This window comes from Toxorhynchites rutilus, chromosome 3, assembly GCF_029784135.1.
Source record: "Toxorhynchites rutilus septentrionalis strain SRP chromosome 3, ASM2978413v1, whole genome shotgun sequence".
In the NCBI taxonomy this organism is placed as follows: domain Eukaryota; kingdom Metazoa; phylum Arthropoda; class Insecta; order Diptera; family Culicidae; genus Toxorhynchites; species Toxorhynchites rutilus.
In genome coordinates this window covers 257,913,450-257,937,750 of record NC_073746.1, presented here as the reverse complement: position 1 = coordinate 257,937,750, position 24,301 = coordinate 257,913,450, and the positions used below count along the sequence as shown (strand labels likewise).

Sequence of the window (24,301 nt, the reverse complement as noted above, 5' to 3'; positions counted from 1 at the left end):
GAGCCTGGCGGCTTAAAGGAACCTGATCAAAACAGTGACTTTACCTACCACAATAACGTGATTGATGGTTTCATCTACCGGTTATCTCTCTCTAAATCTTCGTAAATTTGGGAAATAGAGTCGCATTTTAAAAAATACATTCCAATGAAGAAGAGCTTCGCGACTAGGAAATCCAGAATTTCTCCAGAGAAGCGGTACGTGTATCAATGGCTATAGATACCGTATTGATAGTCACCTTATGTTTGAAGAATTTAATGATTTTTGAGTCTCTCTGTACTTCAGTAGAGCTGTCGCATGTCAAAATACAAATGAAAACAGAAATTGCTCTCTCGATAGCCACTCGGCTGTAGTTCTGTGGAACGTTATGTGTTTCTTACTACGTTTTTGTATGCATGAGAAAATTTAAATTGAGACTCTAGGTGAATAGGCCAAGCTTATTCCATACATGTACCTACTTTATCAAATATGATTTGAACAAATTTGGACGAAAAAAGGCATAAATCTATCCCATTTAGCTTGATATGTGCGAGTGACCACTTTGCCCCCACTAGGTAACCACTTTACCACCAAGCAAAAAAATGTTCGATTTTTCACCTTTTTTTTCTAATGATGAAAAGTGTACTATTTTAATTTTTATAGTAAAAGCCGTTTGCTATCTTGAAGAACAATGAGTTCAACTATGAAATTCTTCGGGATACGGTAATTGAATATGTTGACGCTGGAAATGGGCATATTCCTTAGGGTGACCACTATGCCCCCAGTGCCCTTATCAAACTTGCATTATTTGTTAGCACTTAGCTGAGATTCCTTATACTAAACAACAAGTCTTGAATGCATGCTGAGTTGCAAGCTCTGACCACAGTGCAAGTCGGAAAATATTTCTTTAATGATTTCCCCAGATCAGAACAGGTATGGAACAGGATTGCCATAACAAAATCTGTGTTTTTGGTCTCAAAAAATCTTTTTATCTGAGTTTTTTTTTCAGAAAATCTGTATCGAAATCTGTATTAACCCTTTGCGGTCGTTTGTTTGCTCTCAACCACCACATCAAAGAAGTACAGAAACTTACATTGAATGCAACTTTTAGTTAATTGGACAGTCCTGTAATGCGTAAACATCGAGTTCGGGACCCAATTTATGGTCCCACATTGCATGTTGCCACCAGACGTCGACACTGTACCACTCATCGCCAATGTCCAACTACAGGTCAAAATCGCCTGCAAGCGAGACTGAGCGGTGCCTCGACATGTCGCATTAAATGAAAATTACTGTATACTTATATACTTATTTATTATAACTAGCTGACCCGGCAAACTTCGTCCCGCCCAAAATTTATTTTTCGTTATAACATTCACGTTTTCTTACCAAGTGCACGTTTATGGGTCTAATCGCAGAACTGTTAATTGATTCATTTTCTAATCTACTTTTTAAAATTAATCTTTTACAATAAAATTCCTAGTACAGGTCGGACTCGATTATCCTGAGTATTGATTTTTTTTTCACTCCGGATAATCGAATCCTCCGGATAATGGAGTCAAAACAATTTTTTTCTTTATTTGTTTTTTTGCATGTATTTTTCGTTTTTTGAAAATAAAAGAGGAATTTGATTTTTGATTCATCCCCTTAAAGTCAGAAAACACCTTTCTCACATGAAAAAAAATAATTTTTCCAGATTCTCACAGGAGCTGATAGACGATCATATTTGATGAAAAAAATCCTCCAACGCATATGTTCGAATTTCAAAAATGACAGAGTTACAGAACTTTTTTTTTTTGTTTCGGACTCTGTTGCTTCATACTGGCTCTACATTAGAAAGTACGCAACGGAAGACGATTCTGATGCTTTCATTTGAAAGATGAGAAAATTTAGTACAGGATTTAGTAGTGGAACAACTAAAATAATGAATTTTAATAACATTTTGGAAGTGAAACACTTAAAAGTTAATAATTTTTAATGTGTTATTATTAATTTTATACTAAAAATTTATATTAAACTAGATTGTTTCTATCAATTAAAATGAAGTTCTTTGACCGCTCCACAATTTGTTCTTTGACGCACAACTTCTATCTTTCTTAATTTGGCTGCAATATCGATATAAACAATTCCTGGTGAAAATTCAAGCAAAATCTTCAAAAATCACGATTTTTACCCCACTGTACATGTATTTATTTATTTACTATGACTCTACATCACATTAGATCTGATTCACTACTCTTCTCCAATAAACCCGGTCCATGGCTGCAGTTCTCCAACTCCCGGCTGCACCGATTCTTGCCAAGTCCTGCTCCACGCTGGGCTCCTCTCCTTCTTGTTCCTACCGGATTAGATGCGAACACCATCTTTGCAGGGCTGCTGTCCGGCAATCTTGCATACATATATTGTCCGTATATTGTTCTGAGCACTCGGCGTTCGAAAACTCCGAGCGCTTGTGAGTCCTCTTCAAGCATCGTCCATGCTTCGTGCCCATAGAGAACAACCGGCCGAATTAGGGATTTGTACATAGTACACTTCGTACGGGGTCGGAGCTTGTTGGACCTCAAGGATTTGCGGAGCCCATAGTAGGCACGACTTCCATTGACAATGCGTCTTCGAATTTCACGGCTGTTGTTGTTGTCAGTTGTTATCAACGAGCCAAGGTAGACAAATTCCTCCACCATCTCGAGCTCGTCGCCGTCGATCACAACACTACTACCAAGAAGAAATCTGTTGCGATCAGTCCCTTCAGCTAGCATGTATTTAGTTTTAGACGCATTGATCCCAAGCCTAATCAGCCCTGCATCGTGTTTCAGTCGGTTATACAGGTCGGCTACCGTCGCATGTGTTCTTCCGATTATGTCCACGTCGTCGGCGAAGCAGATAAACTGACTAGATTTGTTGAAAATCGTGCCCCGCATGTTGAAGCCCGCTCTCCGCATAACACCTTCCAGAGCCACGTTGAAGAGCAGACAGGAGAGTCCATCGTCTTGTCGAAGTCCCCTGTGAGTCTCAAATGATTCCGACAGCTCACCTGAGATCCGTACATTGCACCGCACACCGTTCATCGTTGCCTGAATCAGTCTTGTCAGCTTTCGGGGAAAGCCGTATTCGTCCATGATCCTCCATAGCTGTCGTCGATCGATTGTATCATATGCGGCCTTGAAGTCGACGAAGATGTGGTGTGTAGAGACCTGATACTCGCGGCACTTTTGGAGGATCTGCCGCAGTGTAAAAATCTGGTCCGTCGTCGAGCACCCGGGTATGAATCCGGCCTGATAACTTCCCACAAATCTACTTACTATTGGCGATAGATGGCGGAAGAGGATCTGAGACAAAATTTTGTAGGCACCATTCAGGATTGTGATGGAACGATAATCCAATCCAATCCACTGTACATGTAATAGCCACTTAAACTTCACCTTGACGTTGAATGGTTACATTTCTTCATGAAATAAGTCATATATGAAATATAAAAAAATATTCCAAATTGAATATAATCGAGTCTGTATATAATCGAGTCCGACCTGTACTGTATTCTATTAGTCAAATCATTTCATTTGATACCAATATTGAATTTTTCAAGATCATGGAATACGCAGTTTTATAATAACAGTAGAGTTAAATGTTTGTTCCAAATTTCAGATCATCATTCAACAGGAACGGGGTCAATTTTATATTAATGTGGGACAACCCAACAAACATTCAAACATACATAGAAACAGGTCAAGCTGAATGAAACCATTCAAAAAATTATTAGTTGTTTGGGGACTGCGGCCATCTTGAAATTTGATTCTTCAGTATCTGCTATGTTCTACTAGTCGAGAACTTTCTTTTGATACATTTTTGGGCATTTTTCATAAATAACTGTGTTCTACTAGTCAAGCCTTTTCATTTGACACCCATGTTGATGGGGTTGTGAAAAAAATATATATGGCGCCATTTTGTGGTGGTGGCCATTTAGGGTTTGATTTTTTTTTTAAATAACTGTATTCTGGGGGTCTCCGTAGCCACATTGGTTGCGCGTTCGCTTAGTAAGCGATCGATCGTGAGTTCAAAACTCAGGGCCCTCATTGACCATCTTTGTGTTGTTACAGAATAGCTACGTCCACGCAACAATCATCAGCGATGGAGATCGATCCACGGTCGAAATAAGATCGATTCATCCATACAACTGCTCTGCTCTGCCAGACACATCGGGCTACTGTTCTATAAATAACTCAACAATGATCAATCAACTGTCTCCGCTGTCCGGTGGTCCAACTGGATAATGGAAGAACAGAAAGAATACCCTTACGCCTAAAATGGCTACTGTGTGAATGTACCATATGTAATGGTATAGAAGGAATACTGGCGAATGGCAACTGTGTAATGTGCTAATTATAGATATGATAACCATGTGACATGTACACGATTAAAAAATTCGGCTCTGTTACAGCTAAAATGCTAATGAGCCTTAAATAAATAAATGGGATAAAAAAAAAAACTGTATTCTACTAGTCAAGCCCGTTCATTTGATACCCATGTTGATGGGGTTGTGAAAAAAATATATATGGCGCCATTTTGTGGTGGTGGCCATTTAGGTTTTGATTTTTTTTTAAATAAATGTATTCTACTAGTCAAGCCCTTTCATTAGATACCCATATTGATGGGGTTCTAAGAAAATATGTAATCCACCATTTTGTAGTGGCCGCCATATTGGATTTGCATTTTTTCATAAATAGCTGTGTTCTACTAGTCAAACCCTTTCATTTGATACCCATATTGATGGAGTTCTGAGAAAATATGCAATCCGCCATTTTGAAGTGGCCGCCATCTTGGATTTGCATTTTTTCATAAATAACTGCATTCTACTAGTCAAGCTTTTTCTTTTGATACCCATATTAGCTATTCAATATAGAATTATTATACAAATTATTCAAAATTTCCGAAAATCAAAAATAAAATATTCCGGATAATCGAATCCCGGATAATCGAGTCCGACCTGTCTTCTTCTTCTTCAATGGCACTAACGTTCCTAGAGGAACTTCGCCATCTCAACGTAGTATTACTTGCGTCATTTTTATTAGTACTTAGTTGAGATTTCTATGCCAAATAACACGCCTTGAATGCATTCTGAGTGGCAAGCTCTAGAATGCGCGTGATCACAGTGCAAGTCGGAGGAAATTTCTTTGACGAAAAATTCCCCCGACCAGAACGGGAATCGAACCCGAACACCCGGTATGTTAGTTATGACGCTAACCACTCGGCCAAGGGAGCACAAGAGTCCGACCTGTACTTCTACCAAAACTCGTCATTATAATATTATTATAAGGGGATTATTTTCAGACACAATTCTCGTTCAAGATTTTCCAATCGCTTGCAAATAACATGTTTCTCCGTTACATGGAATAAATGTTTGATACAGAAAATATGATAGAATAAAGACAGCTCTAAATCGGTCAATTCCTTTCTCGAGTTTTGCTCTTATTAACACATTCGGCGATCCGTTTTTATTTATATAGATAGATGAAGCTATAGGCGTGAGTTTTATCACATTAAAATCAATTTCTACTTTCGAACAAAGATCAATTTCGTTAGCGCAAACATCAAATGGACTAACAACGCTTGTCACTATGAAATTGTAGAACATATAGGAATTAAATTTTCCAAACATTCTCATTTTCTTCAGAGTTTTCCGAAAATTTTCAATTGTCATGTTTGGTTGGAATATTTTTGATTGAACTATGTGTTTTATTTTTTTGGAAATTTGTGTTCTATTTGTATGGAAGCCTCCCCTTAGAGATCGAACCACCATAGAATCGTTCATCGATCCCTAAAACCTCTATATGCCAAGTTTGATTCCATTTTCTTGATTAGTTCTTAAGTTATGCCGAAATTTATGCTTCATTTGTATGGCATTCCCCCTTAGAGAGGGGGGAGGAGTGTCTACTCACCATATAAACGTTTTGCCCCATAAAACCTTCACATGCCAAATTTGACTTCATTTGCTTGATTGGTTTTCGAGGTATGTAGAAATTTGTGCTTCATTCAAATAATGCAATGAATAATTCTCGAATAATGCAGAAATTTCTGTTTCATTTGTATGACAGAAACATACCCCAAAAAAATCAGTAATCTGCATCTACAGATTATTGGTTTCAAAAAGACTGAAAAATTTGTAGAAAAACAGGTTATTCTGTAGATATGGTAACCCTGGAATGGAATCCGAACCCCCGGTATGATAATGTGTGACGCTAACCACTCGGCCACGGGATCATTTTACATAGTCATAGAAATTGGTTATTAGGTTACCAAATTTAGTATTCTAGTATATTTAGGACTGGTATGTTATCAATTTAATGTATTGAACAACAAAGCTAATTGCACTCAACTGATCCCATCAGTCAACCGTATTCCAAGCTTTCAATTATGCAGAAAAAAAACAAAATGGAATCTCACTATCGAATATCCGTATTCACACATCACACAAACCGCACCCAATAAAGCGCAGCAAGTTCAAAATAGACAAAATAGAAAAAAAGCGTAAAAATATTAATCATATTTTCGGCGCAAACGAAATTCCTCATTTTCCTACCTTCGACATTGCAGCTATTTACCCCCCGGTTGATGTGGGAAAGCCAAATGACAGCGGTTTTGTGGCTTTCTACTTTTAGTTCCCCAACCCCTGTACCCAAGCGCTGCTACGAAAAAAATCATAAAAACCACACTTCGCTTCTTATTTGAGTTTTGCATGATAATGACAGCCAGGGCATTGGGGTTCATTCGCAACAAACCAGGAGAATTCCCGAAAATCCGGCAACAAAGGAATCAAGGGCCCAATGATTTTATTCACGAAGGCCAGACCGAACTGCTGCAGCAGCTATCTACGGCGAGTTTTTTTTTTTTGAATGTTTTCATGAGTGAACAACATATTGGGTTGTGCGAAAAGTTCGTCTCTCTACTGATGATGACCAAAACGAAACGCTGATCAGGATTAATCCTTGGTACACGACACGCGAATCAGCAGATTAATTACAGATATCTGAAACCGTCGTTCATGAGCATCTCGAGAGGCTTGGTTATGTTAATCGCTACGATGTTTGGGTTCCACACTATGAAAGACAAACATAATGGATCGAAATTTGACAAATTCCAACAAGTAATGATCACATCTGAACGGATTAAAAGCAGCGAACCAGGGAAAATATGATAGGCGTCGTGTTCCACCAGGGCCACCACTTTTCTATCCAAACCCAATGTCTCTTTGACAGCCTGTTTTTTTTTTAAAGTTCGACTGGGAGATGCTTTTCCATCCGCTATACTAACAAGATCTTACAGCTTCAGTTTATCACTTGTTTAGGCCCCTGTAAAGTGCTCTTAAAAACATTCTTACCAGTTTTTCGACGAGAAACTATGTTCCGGAAGGATGGAAATTATAAGCTGCGTGAAAGATGGTATTCATATCACAACAATCGATTAAATACGCTGATGCATTTTCGAATTTGTTGAAAATTCATGTTCATTTACAACTGATTTTTGTTTACTAAGCGTAGAAGATTTCATGTCAATTCGACTGGGCTTCGGCAGCACTATCTCAGATTGCATTGAAACGTTGTGGGTATTAATACTTTTTCTTGTGTTGTTTTTGAAAAAAAAAAAAATACAACTAGTCTTAATTTTGTTTGAAGTCAAGATAATGATATGTTATATTCGACAAAGTTTTAGATTTAATTGAAACACGGATTTCTGCCGCAAACGTCAACTTTCTATCTTTTATAGTTTCTGGAATATATGGTATTTTTGCATGTTTGTAAACTCTCACGTTTGATATGTTCTTGACATGTTTCTAAATAGAAAAAAAGAAGTTCTTCGAAGAAAACCTGAAAAAAATGTTAGAAAACATCTTTCTCTGTAGCAATGCCCTTCTCTCGTTGTATGGAAGACTTGTTGGTAATTGTATGGGCTAATAATTAATTTGTTTTTTCATAACTGAAAAAAAAAAGTTTTTTAGAAAAATGACTTTAAATTTTCATAATATTTTTTTTTCATTTGACATTTTTTAATGAAGTTAACTTTAACAATTTCCTACATTTCATTCTCTGAAAAAAAATTAGATCTAAAATTTTTTGAATCAGAATTGTTTTTAAATTTTTGGTACTTTTTTGAACTCTTTTTTGTCGCAAACGTCAACTTTCTAACATTTATAGTTTCTGGAATATATGGTATTTTTGCATGTTTGTAAACTCTCACGTTTGATATGTTCTTGACATGTTTCTAAATAGAAAAAAAAAGTTCTTCAAACAAACCCTGAACAAATTGTTAGAAAACCTCTTTCCCTGTAGCAATGCCCTTCTCTCGTTGTATGGGAGACTTGTTGGTAATTGTATGGGCTAATTTTTTTTTTCAATGAATCAATGAATCTCAATTATTAAATATTTTTTTTCTCAGTATATTTTTTTCAATGAAACTTTGATATCGATATTTTTTCATGAAAACTTCAACTACATATTTTCTATATATTCTTCTCTGATCAAAATTTAGTAGGACTTGTAGTTTTTTAGTGAGAAATTTTTGTTAAACTTTAAGAAAAAAACTTTGTATTTTTTCAAAAAGTGATCCATTTTTTTGGGGGAATTCAAGTATGCAAAGTTGCTTAAGTGAACAATGTCTTTACACCTACAACGTTTCACTCCATTCTGAGATAGTGCTACCAATTCTTAAGACCAGTTGGCATGAAATTCGTCTATAGCAACATAAATGGAATACGAATATTGGTATGAATATATATCACTCATATTTAACGTTGATCTTCTTCTATTTTTTAAAGGAAAAACTATCCCTCTACTGTGAAACCTGCGACAGATTAACGTGTAGAGATTGTCAACTGGTGGATCACCGGGATCACAAGTACAAGTTTGCCAATGAAATTGCCAGCGAAACGCGAAATTCCCTGCAAGCGTTGTTGAGCGAGATAAGCTACAAAAAAGTGCTACTGTCCAGTGCGATGAAGGTGATCGATGATCGACAGGCACTGATCACCGAGAAAAAGAAAGAACTCTCCAAAGAAATCGCTGACCTCGTTGTCAAGTTAACCAACGCAGTGAACATGAGGGGTAAACAGCTCGTTTATAGGCTGAATCAGGTTGGTGACTGTGCCGTTTCGGCGAAACATATAATACAGTTGCGATTATTACTTTTTGCAGGTCTGTGACACCAAACTGCAAGTACTGAACGAAAAGAAAGATGCCTTGCAGCAGCTTTCGGGGCACACGGACCATTGTATAGAATTTGTACAATGCGCCCTCGACAAAGGTAGTGATAGTGCCGTATTATACAGTAAAAAGACGCTAGCGAGACACTTACAAAAAGTGAAATGCCAGCGGGCTGATATTCCAAATCCAGAGATACCAGTTCGGGTTCAACTATTCCTATCCAACGTTCCTGAATTGCAGAATGGTAAAGAGTCTCATAACTTTAGCTCAATTTCTTTAATAAAACCTCTTGTTCTGCCTGTTTCAGTGATTGCTCGAATTGGAACTATTCTCGTAGACGGTAAAGTGTACCCACCGCCACCAGGCCCAGCAGGGAACGCGAGTGTACCAGTTCCTGGAGCAGTTCAAAACCGTTCTAAACAACCCAGTCCAAACATTACGCCACCACTGAGGCCTGGGATGCCCGGACCTGGCATGACGACTCTCTCCTCCAATAACGCTAATGGGCCCGGAGGTTTCCCCAATGTTCCACCCATGTACAATGGTAACAGTGGTGTGCCGGTGGGAGGGCCTTTCCCGCCGAATCATCCAATGGGGCGATCCTTCCAGCAGGAAAATGGTCCAGGGGGTAACTTTGGCCGATTTCCGATGGGTCCGCCGCATGGAATGCCTCCTCAACAGCATGTCAGTTCATCAACACATCCCCAAAATATGGGTGAGTTTATCGGAAGAAGAGCGCTTTGGAATTCTCAGCTAACCTAAACAGTTGTTGGTTGTGGTTCTGTTTTTGTTTTACATGCTCATCTATTATGTTCAAACATTGGTTGTGGTCTAACTGTGTTTTTAGTCGTAACATATTTTGTTTGTGTTTTTTTTTTCTCCTTCCCACCTATCCCATTCCTTGGCATTCGAATCACTAAACCCTCTAGATTTACGTAATCTGTTGAGTCATCAAAAATCAAACGGACCAAGCCGCGGTTCGCCCAATGCACCAAGTTCGGCCGGCAATGCTAATGTTAACAATCAATTTAACACAGCAAATTTCATGAGCAATGTTCCGCCTGGCTCTGGAGGTCCACCTCAACATCGAATGACCGCCCAAATGGGGGGCGCACCTCCTGGTTATTTAGCTGGTCCCGGTGGAGGCCATCAAAACTACAATCAAGGCCAGCCAGGACCTAATAGCAACGGCATGGGAATGGGTGCCAACAATCCGCGCTTCCAGAATTTCCAAAGATTCGCAATGCCTCCGGCTGCTATGCGGCACATGATGGGAAATGTGAGTATTCCGTTTTAACGGGCGAAATCTGGCAGCCTCGTTTCCTCAACCGAGTTCTACCTTTCATCTCTAACCAAAGAATACTTCTACTCTTCTCACACCAAAGCAGCAGGCGGCGATGCGTTACCCAGTCCAGCAAACTCCTCCCGGCTACAACCCTAATTCACCACAGCCTAGTCCAATGCAGCCACAGCACCCTAGTGGGAATGCCGGTGGTGGGGGAGCCGCCGGAGGTGGCGGTGGCGCCAAATGGCATATACCTCAAAACATGCAAGGACAGCAGAACAATGGTATGCTATTTTTGAAGTTTTAAAATAATCATTAAAACAATATGGAGTAACAGTAACGTGAATTACATTTCCATAATAAACCGTAGAGAGGAGATTCAACGTCATTGTTGCTATTGCCAAGATATTCCGCTCGGCGATGGCGAATGGCGTGAGATAGCAAAGTTTCTCCTTTCGTTGTGGAAGCCGTCTTATCTTTCAGCTCATATTTTATACCCGAGTCGAAAACATATGAGGACACCACTTCAAATCTCATCTAAGTGACAATCTATAATCACGCCATTCGTCTGTAGGAACAACGTGACTTGAGTCATCTCATGTCACTCGCCGCGCGGGATAAAGGAATTGTTAAAAAAAGAAATAATTGACTGATCGAAATTGGAAAAAATAACAATTCTGCCGTTCTACACATAGTTGTCCCATGTTCCAAAATCAGTAACAGAGAAAAACATAATCAAAATTTTCTACCATATTTGTCTACCAGAAGCTTTAAGCACTTCAATCGTTCAATGAAATTTAAAAAGTTTCACTCAGGTCCCGAAATATTTTAAGGTGAAAAATGAAGACCGGCTCTACTCTCAGTAGCTTCGCTTCGACTAGAACTGCTTCGGCAGTCGCCGTCAACAAAAAGTGATTTGACTAGAAAATGAATTGACTAGCGTTGACTAGCGAGGATGACTGATGAACTAGTCCAGTAAATGGTTATTCTAACTGACGCGACTAATGTATACAAATCGGCGTCATTAATTCAACTAACTTCAATCCACATTTCTACCCCCCTAGGAACGAAATTGTTACGCAATTTTTACGTCCATATAAAGAGGAACGAAACCTTGATTTCTGATGCAAAAAAAGTCGTTACCCCATCAATGGACGGTTTATTGTCTACCCATCGTGAACTCAAACCCACGAATTTAGACATTTGTCAAGTATGCTATAAAGTTCCTCGCGTTAGTATTAGTAAATAGCGTGCAAAATAGCGCACGTACACTGAACGCTATTTTATACGTGTGAGTAATTTTCGTGTACGATACAAAAAAATCTAGCTCACCTGTAGCGTTTGTCAAACCACGATGAACTCAAACATCGATGCATGCAAACGTTTTACAAGGGCGAGAGAAGGACCGAATTCGTTCTGGGGGAAGTCACTTCAAAATGCAATGAAAACAGTTTGACTGAGAAGAACGAAATGATATAGTCGAGTCGGTAGAGGGAGATAGCGACTAAACGTCCGACTGGCTGATTAGTCGTTTTGGCGGAGAAACTACGTGAAGAAGCCAAATATCATTACCAACTGAATACGGATATAGTTAGTCAGATAGTCAGCTGACTATCCTCAGTTGACTATGACTATGCAGAGCACTGGTTCCACTCACTCGAATCATTCAAGCTTGATTAAGGACTTAAAATTCATGGTCTAGAACAGCTGAACTCAACCTGCGGTCCACCACGCTTTTTTGGTTGGCCCACCATGCCCGTTATTATTTTGTATGTGTAACAATCACAAAAACTTCATTTAGGAAACATGAGATGAGAATAACGAAGTTTAACACATTACACATCTACACATTAGTTAGTTGTCTAATTAAGTGGTATTAGTAGATTGAATATACATTTAATCCGATCATTAGGGCTAATCCTGTCGGCATTACTGAATAAATATGAAAATATGAACATGAAATCATTACCTTTTTTTGACATGAGACTATATATCTTACAGTAACGGTACCAAATCAAAAAACTTGGTTTCCTATGAAATAGTTTTACCCTTAATATTTATTTTATCGAAGAATGAATTTCGATTGTTTGTATTCCAATCGAATCGGATTTTTTTAAATTTTTCTCGGTAATTTATACATTACGGTTCCCTAACCCATAAATGATCTAAATTAAGAAAAAATGGAACAATACACATTTTCCTGTCATGTTCTTGTGGCCGTCATCATTATCATTCAAGTTGTCTGGCTCCAGATATCAAACAGCAGTCTTTCTCAATGCTGATGTCACACACAATGGTTTGATGGTTGTATTGTTGTGAATACGTGCACTATTCTCGCGAGAACAATAATGATTAATGAACCAAAAATTTCTAGCTGCGTGTACAAAACAACACACACCCATCGGTTCTTTTCTAGGTTACTAAAATTTTCGACCAAAGAGTTATTTAAGAATTTTTTATGCATTCTAAAAATCTATGTAATCCCTAAGATCTAAGTTTTTTATTTATCTGAAAAAACCTATTCCACTTTTATCTCGAATTTCCGACTTTTAACATAAAATACTCCTAGCAGAGAGCTGCCAGCATAAAACCAATGTGTATGTGTGATAGATGAAAATATTCTGAAGACGTTCTAGTGGGAGTGAACATTGAAAATAATGTCTGAATAATTTGAAAAGAGAATCCGTGAAGCTCGTCTAAAGGCGGGCTTAGGCTGTAGAGGGGTAATATTTATTTTTAGTTTGGATTTATTGGTGTAATGATGTTGTTTTCAATTGTAGAGGGCTAAAGTTTTCTCAGTTTCTTTACCCTCTAGCATTGAAAAAGATCAATTCGAAATACCAAACTAAACAATCCGGACTTGTGAAATACTATTTGGAAAGCCTTGCTGTTTGTGATTTGTGATTTGTGACGATTATTCAACTTTCGTGATTTCATTGTTTTCGGGTTGAGAGTGGCGTAAGGTATTTTTTAACGTTCCAAGTTGTGTTCTCCGGTGAAAACCTGAAGTTGAAATTTTGTTTCGATGGTTTTGCTTTCGCAATACCGACTCGGATTGCGTACACTGTTGCCGTTCTGCGGCAACAGTGTGCGCATTACTGTTGCCGTACTGCGGCTGCTGAGTTGTTTCGTTCTGCGATGGAGATGTAATTTGGTAGGAGAAACTGAAAAACTACTTAGATATTCAAGAAGCTCAGTATTCCAGTTTCAGTGCTCTAGACAGCGAACAATCAACATTACATGTTGATGCTTATAATTAATTTGATAATCTACTCGAATTGCTTCGCGCTCTTCACTCAGTGAAAGCATTCATTTGTCGGTCCTTGTCATTGCTATCAAATATATGTATCAAAGAGTTTTATTAATAATTTCGTACTTCTATGTTAACAGTGCGGTTGTGTCTTGAACATCACCCTTCTTCATGTATCCTTTTTTTTCGCGGTGCCATGACTAACACGTGTTTGTGGCCCCTATGAAAAAAATGTTGAGTACCGCTGGGTTAGAATATTAACATGGGACAATTGAACTTGATGTTGTTTTTAGAATACTAGGAACAAACAATAAGTTTTTTTTTGTGTTTTTCCAAATAAAAACATTGTTTTATGAACAAAAGTGAAATTTGCCAAAAAGTAGCATGTAAGAACTATGAGTAGAATGGCAGTTTAATAGCATAAAAGAAGTACGCACAATTGGTGCCGTAGCAAGTAGCATCGATATGAAGTAGCAACTAAATTCTAAGTTCTTCTATCTAAGAAACAGCTAAAGCTTGAAGCATGAAGTGGTAAAAAGCTCCGAGAAGAATTCAAGAGCAACGGAAGAAATCGTTATTGGCAGCAATACTTCCAGTTGTACCCGGCTTTTTTTCGAGAAGATGCCATCAATGAAAGATATTGCTAATGAATGCTCATATAATTTTTCATTTGCAAAGTATTTTACCATAGATAGAACATAAAATGATAGATCTCTAAAAAATGAAAATTGAATAAAAATTAGACTAAAATATTTCAATGTTCATTACGCTACATAATTCAAATTATACATTACTTTCCGTCAGATTATACCAATGGGGACTATCCATAAACCATGTAAGTTCATTTTCAGTCAATTTAGTCCTTCGCTTCTTCTCTCCTGACACATTCATTTCTTGAATGTTTTTTTTTTACAAATCGTGTACTTTGACCATACCTTCTCTTTTCCGGAAAGTTTACGTGGTTTATGGATGACCCTTTTCTTTCAAAAGCAGTTATAACAGTTTTTATTATCATATCAATAATGTATATAAGATTCTTGTACTTGAAACGATTAATTTATTATGGATCTTCTCAAAAATACATGGTGGGAGAGTTATATCTAAGATATGAATATGGGAAAACTGAGCTTGATGTTGTTTTTTTAAAGCTGGGAACAAACAAAAAGTTTTTTTTAGCTTTTCCGGAAAATTATGCATATTTCCATGAACAAAAGTGAAAGTTGTCTTTAAGAATTATGAGGTAACTAGGCGTAGAACGGCAGAATTGCAGAATACAAATAACTTCTCTTTAAAATCACTCAATCGAACGACATAAAAAAGGAATAGTTTTCAATTTAAAGGGGAAAGTCGAAAATAGCGCGATAATGAATTAATTCATTTCTCTCTATATAGCTAATTTTATTCTTTTTCATTAGGATTCGGGGGCCCCTCCGGGCTGCATTTATTCGGTAGCGGTCCGAATGAGTCGTTTAAGATACCATTAAAATCTCCCGACACGATGCGCAACTCCATGATGATAAACGGTAGCAATACCGGCGGAGCTCCAAGTGGACTTACCCAAATACCTCACCATCATCACCAGCAACAGCATCAACAGCAACAACAGCAACAGCAGCAACAACAGCAGCAACAGCAACAGCAGCAGCAACAACAACAACAGCAGCAGCAGCAGCAACAACAACAACAACAAAATCATCACCTCCAGCAGCTGCAGAACGCTATGCCCAACGTTAGTTCCACCAATCCGAAGACACCATCGCCAAGCACGAATGAGGTTTGTTTATCCAAAATTTGCATTTGATTGAATATAAAATCATCTTTTTGTCAAATAGCCGGGGAAAGATTTTGTCGAATCTATCGATAAGACCTGTGAGGACTCGGTAAACGATCTGATGGCCACCATTGCAAAGTTAGACTCGAATGGAGTGCAAGTTTTACCGGAGGGTCACCGGGGGAAAACAACCTCACCACAGGTGCACAGTTCGACTGATCTCAATTCCAGCGTTTCCGTGGCCGGCATTGGGGCTGGAGTGGTGCTGGTGGACGACAAAAGTCTCCCCAAGGAACTGGATCCCAATGAGGACTGGTGCGCCGTTTGCATGGACGGAGGTGAGCTAATGTGCTGTGATAAATGTCCGAAAGTGTTTCATCAAACATGTCATATACCGGTAATCGATTCGCTACCGGACGAAAGCGAAACATGGCAGTGTTTGTTGTGCTATAACTTTGCCGATCTACCGCCAGGTAAGGGGGGTTGAGTCCATAAGCAAATATGGAGTTGGATATTAGAAAATGATGATATTAACCTGATTTAGTTGCAGAACCAACAGGCGAGAAGCGAAATGTTGGAATCACTCCGCTCGAACTGAAGATATTGCAAAGGATAGTGCTAGAGTTATTCTGTCAGTACGAAACCAGCATGCCGTTCCGCCATCTCGAGCCGGACACAAATAAAGCTTATTATGATATAGTATGCAAGTGAGTACAACCGTACATAAGCAAACTAGAGAAGACAGTGTTGAAATAATGCTAATTATTTATTGTAGTCCAATTTCGTTAGCAATGATCCGGGATAAACTGGAGATGACAAACAGCGAACATTACACCGACATCTTATCATTTATTAGTGATGTGAAACGATTGTTCAACAATGTCTATCTATTCTATCAGGTATGTGTATGGGCAATACTCTATAAGACGAGTTGAACGTTACTTAGTTCGTTTTGTTCATTTCGGTATTCCGCGAGACGGGCTCGACTCAAAACAGACAAAAACATGGCCTGATCACGAAAGCCACTTCACAGTGGAAACAAAATGAAGTGTAACTGGTATACAATTCATATCGTTCGTGGCGTTCGTGATCAGGCCCGAAGTCTACTCGACGGCAGTTGAATTCGACTTATGTTTCCTTTGATGCGTTTGTTCACTTTGTTGATTCAATTTTATTCCGCGTTTGTCTACAGAAATATTGTGACTCAGCCAGAATTGTCTAAGCTTGATCAGTTCCAATTCAGAAACAGGTAGAAGTTAAAGATTTTTCAATGTTTATTCACAAAAATGTACAATCGTATGCAAAAATTGAACTTCATATTTAGGGATACCATGTGATTGTTGAAATGCACTAAAGGTGTCTTTACAATAATGTTGAACAAAAATGACTAACTCATGAATAATTGAATTTCTTCAGCAATGTTTGATAAACATGAAATGATTATTTTCATTTATAGTTTTATATATAATGCTTTGCAATCACCCTACAGCTAGAAGTTTCGAACGTCAATTGGAACCATTCGAATAAAGCTGAACACTGAAGCTGAACAACATGGACCGAATTTTCATACAAGAAACGATGTTGGAACGCAAAATCGACTCATGTTCAGAACAGGATTGGTGATCAGAATGACTCGGTGCGAAGGGACGAGGGTTTCTATGAAAAAAAACATACAAGAATAATTTTCCAAATGTCAACAAGTTATCATTCAAAATGGTGCACATTTGACCAAAGTCGGATCATTCAAACTATCCCAAATAAATTCATGAAGCTAAAGTATTGGAGTTATTTCGCTCAAACTAATATTTACATCAACTGGATTGAATACGGTCGACAATGTACTTGTAATTGTTGTAGAAGATGAATGAATGGGGAGAACAGACTAAATAGGTTCTAATAAGTGCGTTTCATTGTCTTAATGAATCGCATTCAGTATAGGTAATTCACATACAGTATACAGCATAATTTAACATCAGTAAAGAATTTATTCATAATTATTATCAGTCAGTTTCCCATGCGTTGCCATCTTGTCAAGCTCTTTTAGTTGGTTTACTTGTTTCCGCCTAACATTAATTTTTTGACGTAGACTACGTCTTCCAGAAAGAGTGCCAAAACGGAAAACAGGTCTCGTTTTCATGAAATAAGGTATTTGTGTTTCAGTATTCGATTAATCGAACGAATATTTGTTTTTGTAACACATTCAATTCTTCCTTACTCGATATTCATGGGACCATCGAGTTAGGGAGATATCGAGTTATGAAGATTTTTTGTTAATTCTGCCTGCTGGGCTGGTTCGTCGCTATAAAAGAAACGGCATAGACAGTGCCGTGGGACGTATAAAAACATTGCATTACATGTTTAGACAGTTTAAAAACAGATTTATAATAACACTTATATAATTTTATTTCCGTTTTGTTTCGTTGCTCTTCGGATCTTCAGCGAGGATGTCCACCTGCCATGGCATCAAGCCAGAGAAGGGAAACCCGCGCCGTTTGAAGATGCCGACCGTTCTCGTGAAGGAGAAGGAACAAGCATCTTCAGAGTGGATCCGCTGTTTGTGGTTCGCAAAGTTCAAGTGCTTTGAGCCGATCGATTCGGTTGATGATCAATACTCCGACCAACAGTCGCCCGTGCTACCGGACAGTTAGCAAAAGGCTCCGAATTCGAAGTGGGCCTATTTACCTCTCTGGTGACGTCTGGGTAGCTTGGTTATCGGCAATTTTCTGCTTCAAAAATCAAATTAGCGGCTCTGTAGTCTACGTCGCGTTCGATCTTTATTTTCTGTGTCGTATTCTCTGCAGAACAAGAGCCGCTGGTATTTAGGTCCCTTCGCAGGAATCTCGTGGTTTTCGGAACAGTTCCCGCATGTTGCCGTCTCTTGCCTGCATTTCGCTTTAGTGTGACCGAACGCCCAGTATTTAAAGCATTGCATGGGTGACGGGTAGTAAGGTCTCGTCCTGACACGCAAATAGCCGCAAATTAAGGATTTCAGAGGGAGGGTGAAGTTTGCATAACTCGAGAACTAATCAAGCAAATTGAACTAAAATGTGCTTATGGAGGTTTTAGGGAGCAAGTGCAGTAGTGCAGTATCGGCAACATCAATCACAATTTCAGCAGCCAGGCTTGCATTTTCGCATTTATAAAATAATAAGTGTAAAATGTATCGAATTTTCTCTTTGTTGACCCTTTGTTTAACACCCTGTAACTCTCAACTGAATGGAACAAGGGCAATGGGGCTGCCAAACAAATGAAACACAAACTTGGTAACTCGAGAACTAATCAAGCAAATGGAGCCAAATTTGGGATGTGAGGATTTTTGGATACGAGGAATGTTTCTATGATGATATGACACCTCTCCCTCCTCTGGAATGGATAGGGGGGCTCATAAAAGTAATACACATATTTCAACCAAACATGACAATTGAAAATTTTCGGAAAACTCTGAAGGAAGATGAAAAATTCAATTCGCATATATTCTACAATTACATTTTGACAAGCGTTGTTTATCAATTTGATGTTTGTGCTAACGAATTTGATCAATTTGACAAATGAAGCGTACAAGTTTGCCCCAAAACGTGCGGTCCTTAATGTGTTAACATCTGAATTCTGTGCCAAGTACCTTTTGCGCTGTCGTGTTTATGAATTTTGAGCACTTCGCACCAAGAGAGAACACGGGTTTGATTTGAACGCGCGCTGATAAAAATTAAACCCAAGCGCAGCACTGTTTGTTTTCTGAAGACTCTTTGCAAGTGGTTGAAAAATCTTTAACGAGAATTGTGTCTGGAAATAATTTGATATTATAATGACGAGTTTTGGTAGAAGTACTAGGAATTTTATAGTAGATTGTAATTATAAAGGGTAGATTAGAAGATCAATCAATGAACAATGCTGCGATTGGACCCATGAACGTGTGCTTAGAAAGAAAACGTGGATTTGATAACGAAAAATAAATTTTGGTCGGGACAAAGTTTGCCGGGTAAGCTATAAACACCCCTATTCTGTATTCCGATCCATAAAGACATCGTTCCAAGTCATAGAATCAAGTCAATTATATATGAAATCTATAACATTATAGTGATTGTTAACTAGGACACACATCAAATAGAGATAGATGTAAGTGTTTTCTCTAATTGGCAGAATGTTCTTCTTTGTTGCCCAAAAGCACTGTCGAATTACTATTCAAGAAGTGTCGAAAAGGCTATTTGTATATAGCTATTGTAGTCGCCTCTCATTAGGAAACACATGTAGAAATATATATTTTATTTAAGACGAAAAGTATTATAATTCTGGTTTAAATTTATATAAAAAAATTGTGTTAACACATCATTATCCTCAAAACGTAAAACAAATTTCTATTGATCTTCATTATAAAGAAGATCAATACAAATTTGAATTGCGTTTTAATGATAACGAAGTGTAAACACTACTTTTTATACAAATTTAAAGATCACAGTTTCATTTAAGCATTCGCAGACTTCAATGTGGAAAGATGTTTACAAGCAGCTTTGAAGAAGATGACACTCGAATGATTCTATAATGGCAGGGAAATAGCTATTCTACATATTCTCACCTTCTAGTCAAATTATGTTATCTAAAATTATCAGATTGCGACCAACTCTATGCAATTCCACACTTTTCCATATCAACTCCGATGAGAAATAAAGTTCTGATGGTCAACAATTCATTAATGTAAACGTCTTCGTCCTTTATCGCTTCCTTTCAGGAGGACAGCATCACCTACAAAAACGCCCATAAGTTGGAAAAGTTCTTCGAGCAGCAACTCGCCAAATGGCTTCCGAAGTATCTCGAAAGTGAATGTTTCGATAACTACCTGCAGAATCCTGCCAAGCGTATCAAAAGTATTTTAGAAGATTAACAATCAAAGGAATGCGGCATTGCCGCCGCACTGTCGCAACAACCAGAGCCTCCTACTTTTAAGCAACAGCAACAAGTGCTGTCCCAGCAACAGTTCCAACATCGATCCTCTGGTTCCAGTGAAGGATCATCCGGTGCAAGTGGGGAAATGAGCACAGCAGCAAAAACGGGCCCATCGGATACTTGCGAAGATGGTAGAGAACGCCAGCAGCAAGACGGGAGGCCTCGTTCAAGGGAAACAGAAACGGGTACGCAAGATGCGTGTGGAGGTGGACTGGACGCTGCTGTGGCTACCGCCATCACCGAAGAACAGAAGGAAACGGAAGCAACCGGTTAAATGGAAGAAACCAGTCGATAAAAAAAATAGCAGCCAACAGCAAAAACTGCGGTGTAAAAAAAAGATTGATAAGGGATAGTTCTGTAAAACAAAGACAGAAAGCATGAATTCATATGATTTTACTTCGAAGAACAGGCACGAGAAATTAATTGACGAAAAGAAGTTTTCCAGAACAAATATGTACATATTAGGCATATAGAAATTATTTGGAAATAGTTTCACAACAGCTACGATGTGAAGGAATCTTTAATGTAGGGAGACAACCGGAATCTCAATCAGACAACGGAAGCAAGATCAAATCTGAGCTATTTGCTATTATTAAAAGTTTGAAAGATGAAATCAATTTTGTTAGTTGATACTAACTTTCGAAGCTAACGTTATCGTATGTTAAAAACTTCCATATCACCTCAAGATATTCCTCCTCAATTTCCTCGACGTAAACAGTTTTCCACGAATAATGGGGTTTCGTTGTAAAGATGGCATGGTTTTATCGTGAACGCATAACCAATGATGGTATGATTGAGTTCGAAATATTTGAAAACACTGATAGGTAGATTTATGCACACCTGCTGCGAATGTCAAATTCTCAATACAGATTTATTATTTATTTTATCATTCATCGCATAAAAATATAATTTATCGTGGAGTACCTTAAACTTCAAAAATATTCGTATTATCACATCTACAGCAAACACATGAGAAACTAGGCACTACAAGTAACTCTTAAGGCAGATGTAAAAGAACAAAATAAAACCAACAAGCAGTTATTACTAGTAGACAGTAGGAATTAACACTACAACAGATCAGTACTCCTAACACGCAACAAATGTCGTATCTGAGGCGGCAGTGATGTGTTAATTGAGAAATTTTGATTAAGTAGATACGAAACCAGACTTTAGTGTATAGCGTCGATTTTGGATCACTGAAAACAAGTCGTTTTTTTATTTCAATCGAATTTGTAAAAAAATGTCTTCGCTATTAGTAAGTATACTATTTTCTAGAGATTGATCTTTCTCTCTATCAGTAGTTGTTTAGAAAGAAACCCGAACTTTCTGGACGAACGATATGGTTGATTTTTCTGTATACGAGCAGTGGTTATATGAGCGAAATCAAGTGGTCAGAGTAGCGCGTAGCACTATCATGACAGCTAAGTTTGGCGAGAGTGTACGAGCGTAACATTGTAGAAACATGACGATGAACAAATTCAAAAAAATAAATTATGAACAAATTTATAAAATTGGCTTAATTGCATAGATCCGAAATCCTACCCAAAGAAGCGTTTCAAGTGTATATCACTGGGATCCAGAAAGGGGCAATAGAGAGCCCGATTTTTTCTTGGCAGTTCGTGAACAGGAGACCGCCGAGCTATTTGCGGAATATTTCAAGAGCGTTTATTAGTTTATCGTGCCGTTAACTCTTCAATCGACAGGACCCCTGTATTGTTTGAGTTATCGCATCATGAAGTGAAACAAGGTTTGTTGGATCCAAACTAGGGTAAGTAAGCTGAACCAGATAGACTGTTCTCAACATTTTTAAGAGAACTGAAAGATCAAGTTGTTATGTATAAGCATTCATTATTGTTGTTTTTCCCAGGTGCGGTTTAAGAATTTTGTGTGGTATAGTTTCAAATTTCAAATGTTTTCAAATGGAATGATTTGTGTTCATTATTGTTTAAGTTTCTTATGACATGGTTTTTATGTTTCTTGGATTCTGTCTAGGTCATAATAACTAGAAAGGACGAAAAGTAAATGAAATCTAGGATTAATTTGTACCAACTCGTCGCTTCGGACGAACGTTCAAAACTATAAATATGCTATTTCAACAATCAAACAAATTTGCATATTTGAAATCTGAAAAAAATCTAGACGATTTTTTAATAGGGTTTTTGTTCTTGAATAACTTCTAACTCAAAAACTGAAAAATCCCTAGAATTTATGTCAAAGAATGAAATGGAGGAAATTGTTCAAATTCGCATTAATAAATATGAAACATTTTTTTTAAAAAACACTTAAAAAGAATTTTTTAAATAATTTTTTTTTTCGTAAAAATCTGCAACTTTGCATATATAAAATCACCAACAAAACTTCAGGATAGTTGTTTTCGAGACACTATCGCATAGCTATTTGTATTATATTGATTTTGGATATGTTTGAAAAACGCCATTATTAAGCCCTTTGTTAATAATTTGGAGGCCCTAAAAAGGACCGTTCAGTTTGATTGTTGGGTATTGTTTGTTCACTCCACCAGTAGTACAATAGAGCGATGATGACAGAAGGGTGGTGATTAGTCGTTGTAAGGTGCATATCACGATAGAAGATGCTGAAGGGAAAAGAAATATGCTGAAAACTGTCCTCCTGCGTTCTGTGTGGATAAAGTAATAAAAAGTATATATGGAGAGTGAATGAATAGTTTCTCTATTGTCACTTTTGCTTCAAACCGACGACACACAAAGCTAAATGCATCAACGCGAATTTCAATTTGATTGAAAAATAATAGGAGTACCGATAAGTTTCTTCGTTTTTTTTTTCAAAAATTCATGTTTTATTCTGCAAAAATGGTTACAAATTTAACTCTTTGTGGTTGCTTGTCTGCTCTCAGCCACCATACCTATTTTTACCGTTCTGGTCGTTTGTCTGCTTTCAGCCACCTCAGCAAGAAACCATGCTAATCTTGTATTTTACTCAACCAAGTATCAGTTTATGCTTTTCCTGAACGAAGCTTGATGTCTAATGAACCTGTTCATGAATCAATACGGTGCTCCTATAAGTAATAGATAACGGTATTCAGTATATGTTGGGAACACTGCAGATCTACTACCGCACGGTATGTGAAGTGCCACAAGGGTGGAGATGTTTGTAAACAAACAAGGTTGACAGAGATAGAAGAGAGGTTGAGAATGAGAGATAGAGTTGCCAGAAGAAGAAAATAAAGAAATACTACACAAGTGAAAAGTTATTGGTAGTAGGGAATTTATGAAAAGAAAGTGTTTCTATAGAGCTGAATTAGATACGAAAATAATAGAATTCAGGACATTACACATAGAAATCTTGTAAGCATAAATTCAATTTAAATTTACATGCTTTGAAACAATATTTATGACACAGGTACAACAAACAGGAATTTAAGATTTCACACGGAGAGTTATTTGGAGCAAACGTATAACACAAATTGTCGGTCCGCACATACAGAGTATATAGAGGAAGGAAGAAAGAAGGAAGAGGAATTAAGAATTTAAAAGGAACACTAATTGTAAGGAAAAATAGTATTAGGCTGTCAAAAAAGTCCTGCGGTATTTCCGCGAGGTGTCGTTGTAAGCGCGTAGTTCTAGTTGTATTCATTGTATCGAGTCATACTATAGCTTGTTGGAAAGGTATTTTTGCGCGCTTGACAGTGTTTTGTTTGGTTAAGTCGTTCTTGAGTTATAGTGTCGCAAATATGGAGCAAAATAAAGAGAAAATCCGACATATTTTACAGTACTACTATGACAAAGGCAAAAATGCATCTCAAGCTGCCAATAAAATTTGTGCAGTTTATGGACCCGATACAGTTTCCATTTCCACCGCACAACGATGGTTTCACCGTTTTCGTTCTGGTGTAGAGGTCGTCGAAGATGCGC

General features: G+C 37.8%; 1 protein-coding gene across 6 annotated transcripts in view; it reads left to right on the top strand.

Annotated features, from left to right (window-relative positions):
* LOC129775807 (E3 ubiquitin-protein ligase TRIM33-like) overlaps nt 1-21,922 on the top strand; it is an 88,603-nt gene extending 66,681 nt beyond the window's left edge. For 2 of the 6 annotated variants that reach the window (XM_055780913.1, XM_055780912.1), the window contains 10 exons: nt 8,783-9,097; nt 9,159-9,411; nt 9,475-9,882; nt 10,097-10,446; nt 10,526-10,736; nt 15,118-15,476; nt 15,535-15,946; nt 16,018-16,180; nt 16,249-16,372; nt 20,197-21,922. In XM_055780913.1, the coding sequence (XP_055636888.1) occupies nt 8,783-9,097; nt 9,159-9,411; nt 9,475-9,882; nt 10,097-10,446; nt 10,526-10,736; nt 15,118-15,476; nt 15,535-15,946; nt 16,018-16,180; nt 16,249-16,372; nt 20,197-20,349 (2,748 nt within the window). In that variant the 3' untranslated portion in view covers nt 20,350-21,922. The remainder of the gene's footprint in view (nt 1-8,782; nt 9,098-9,158; nt 9,412-9,474; nt 9,883-10,096; nt 10,447-10,525; nt 10,737-15,117; nt 15,477-15,534; nt 15,947-16,017; nt 16,181-16,248; nt 16,373-20,196) is intronic. The other 4 variants (XM_055780917.1, XM_055780915.1, XM_055780916.1 and 1 more) reach the window with 4 other exon arrangements.
* Nucleotides 21,923-24,301: the final 2,379 nt, after the last annotated feature.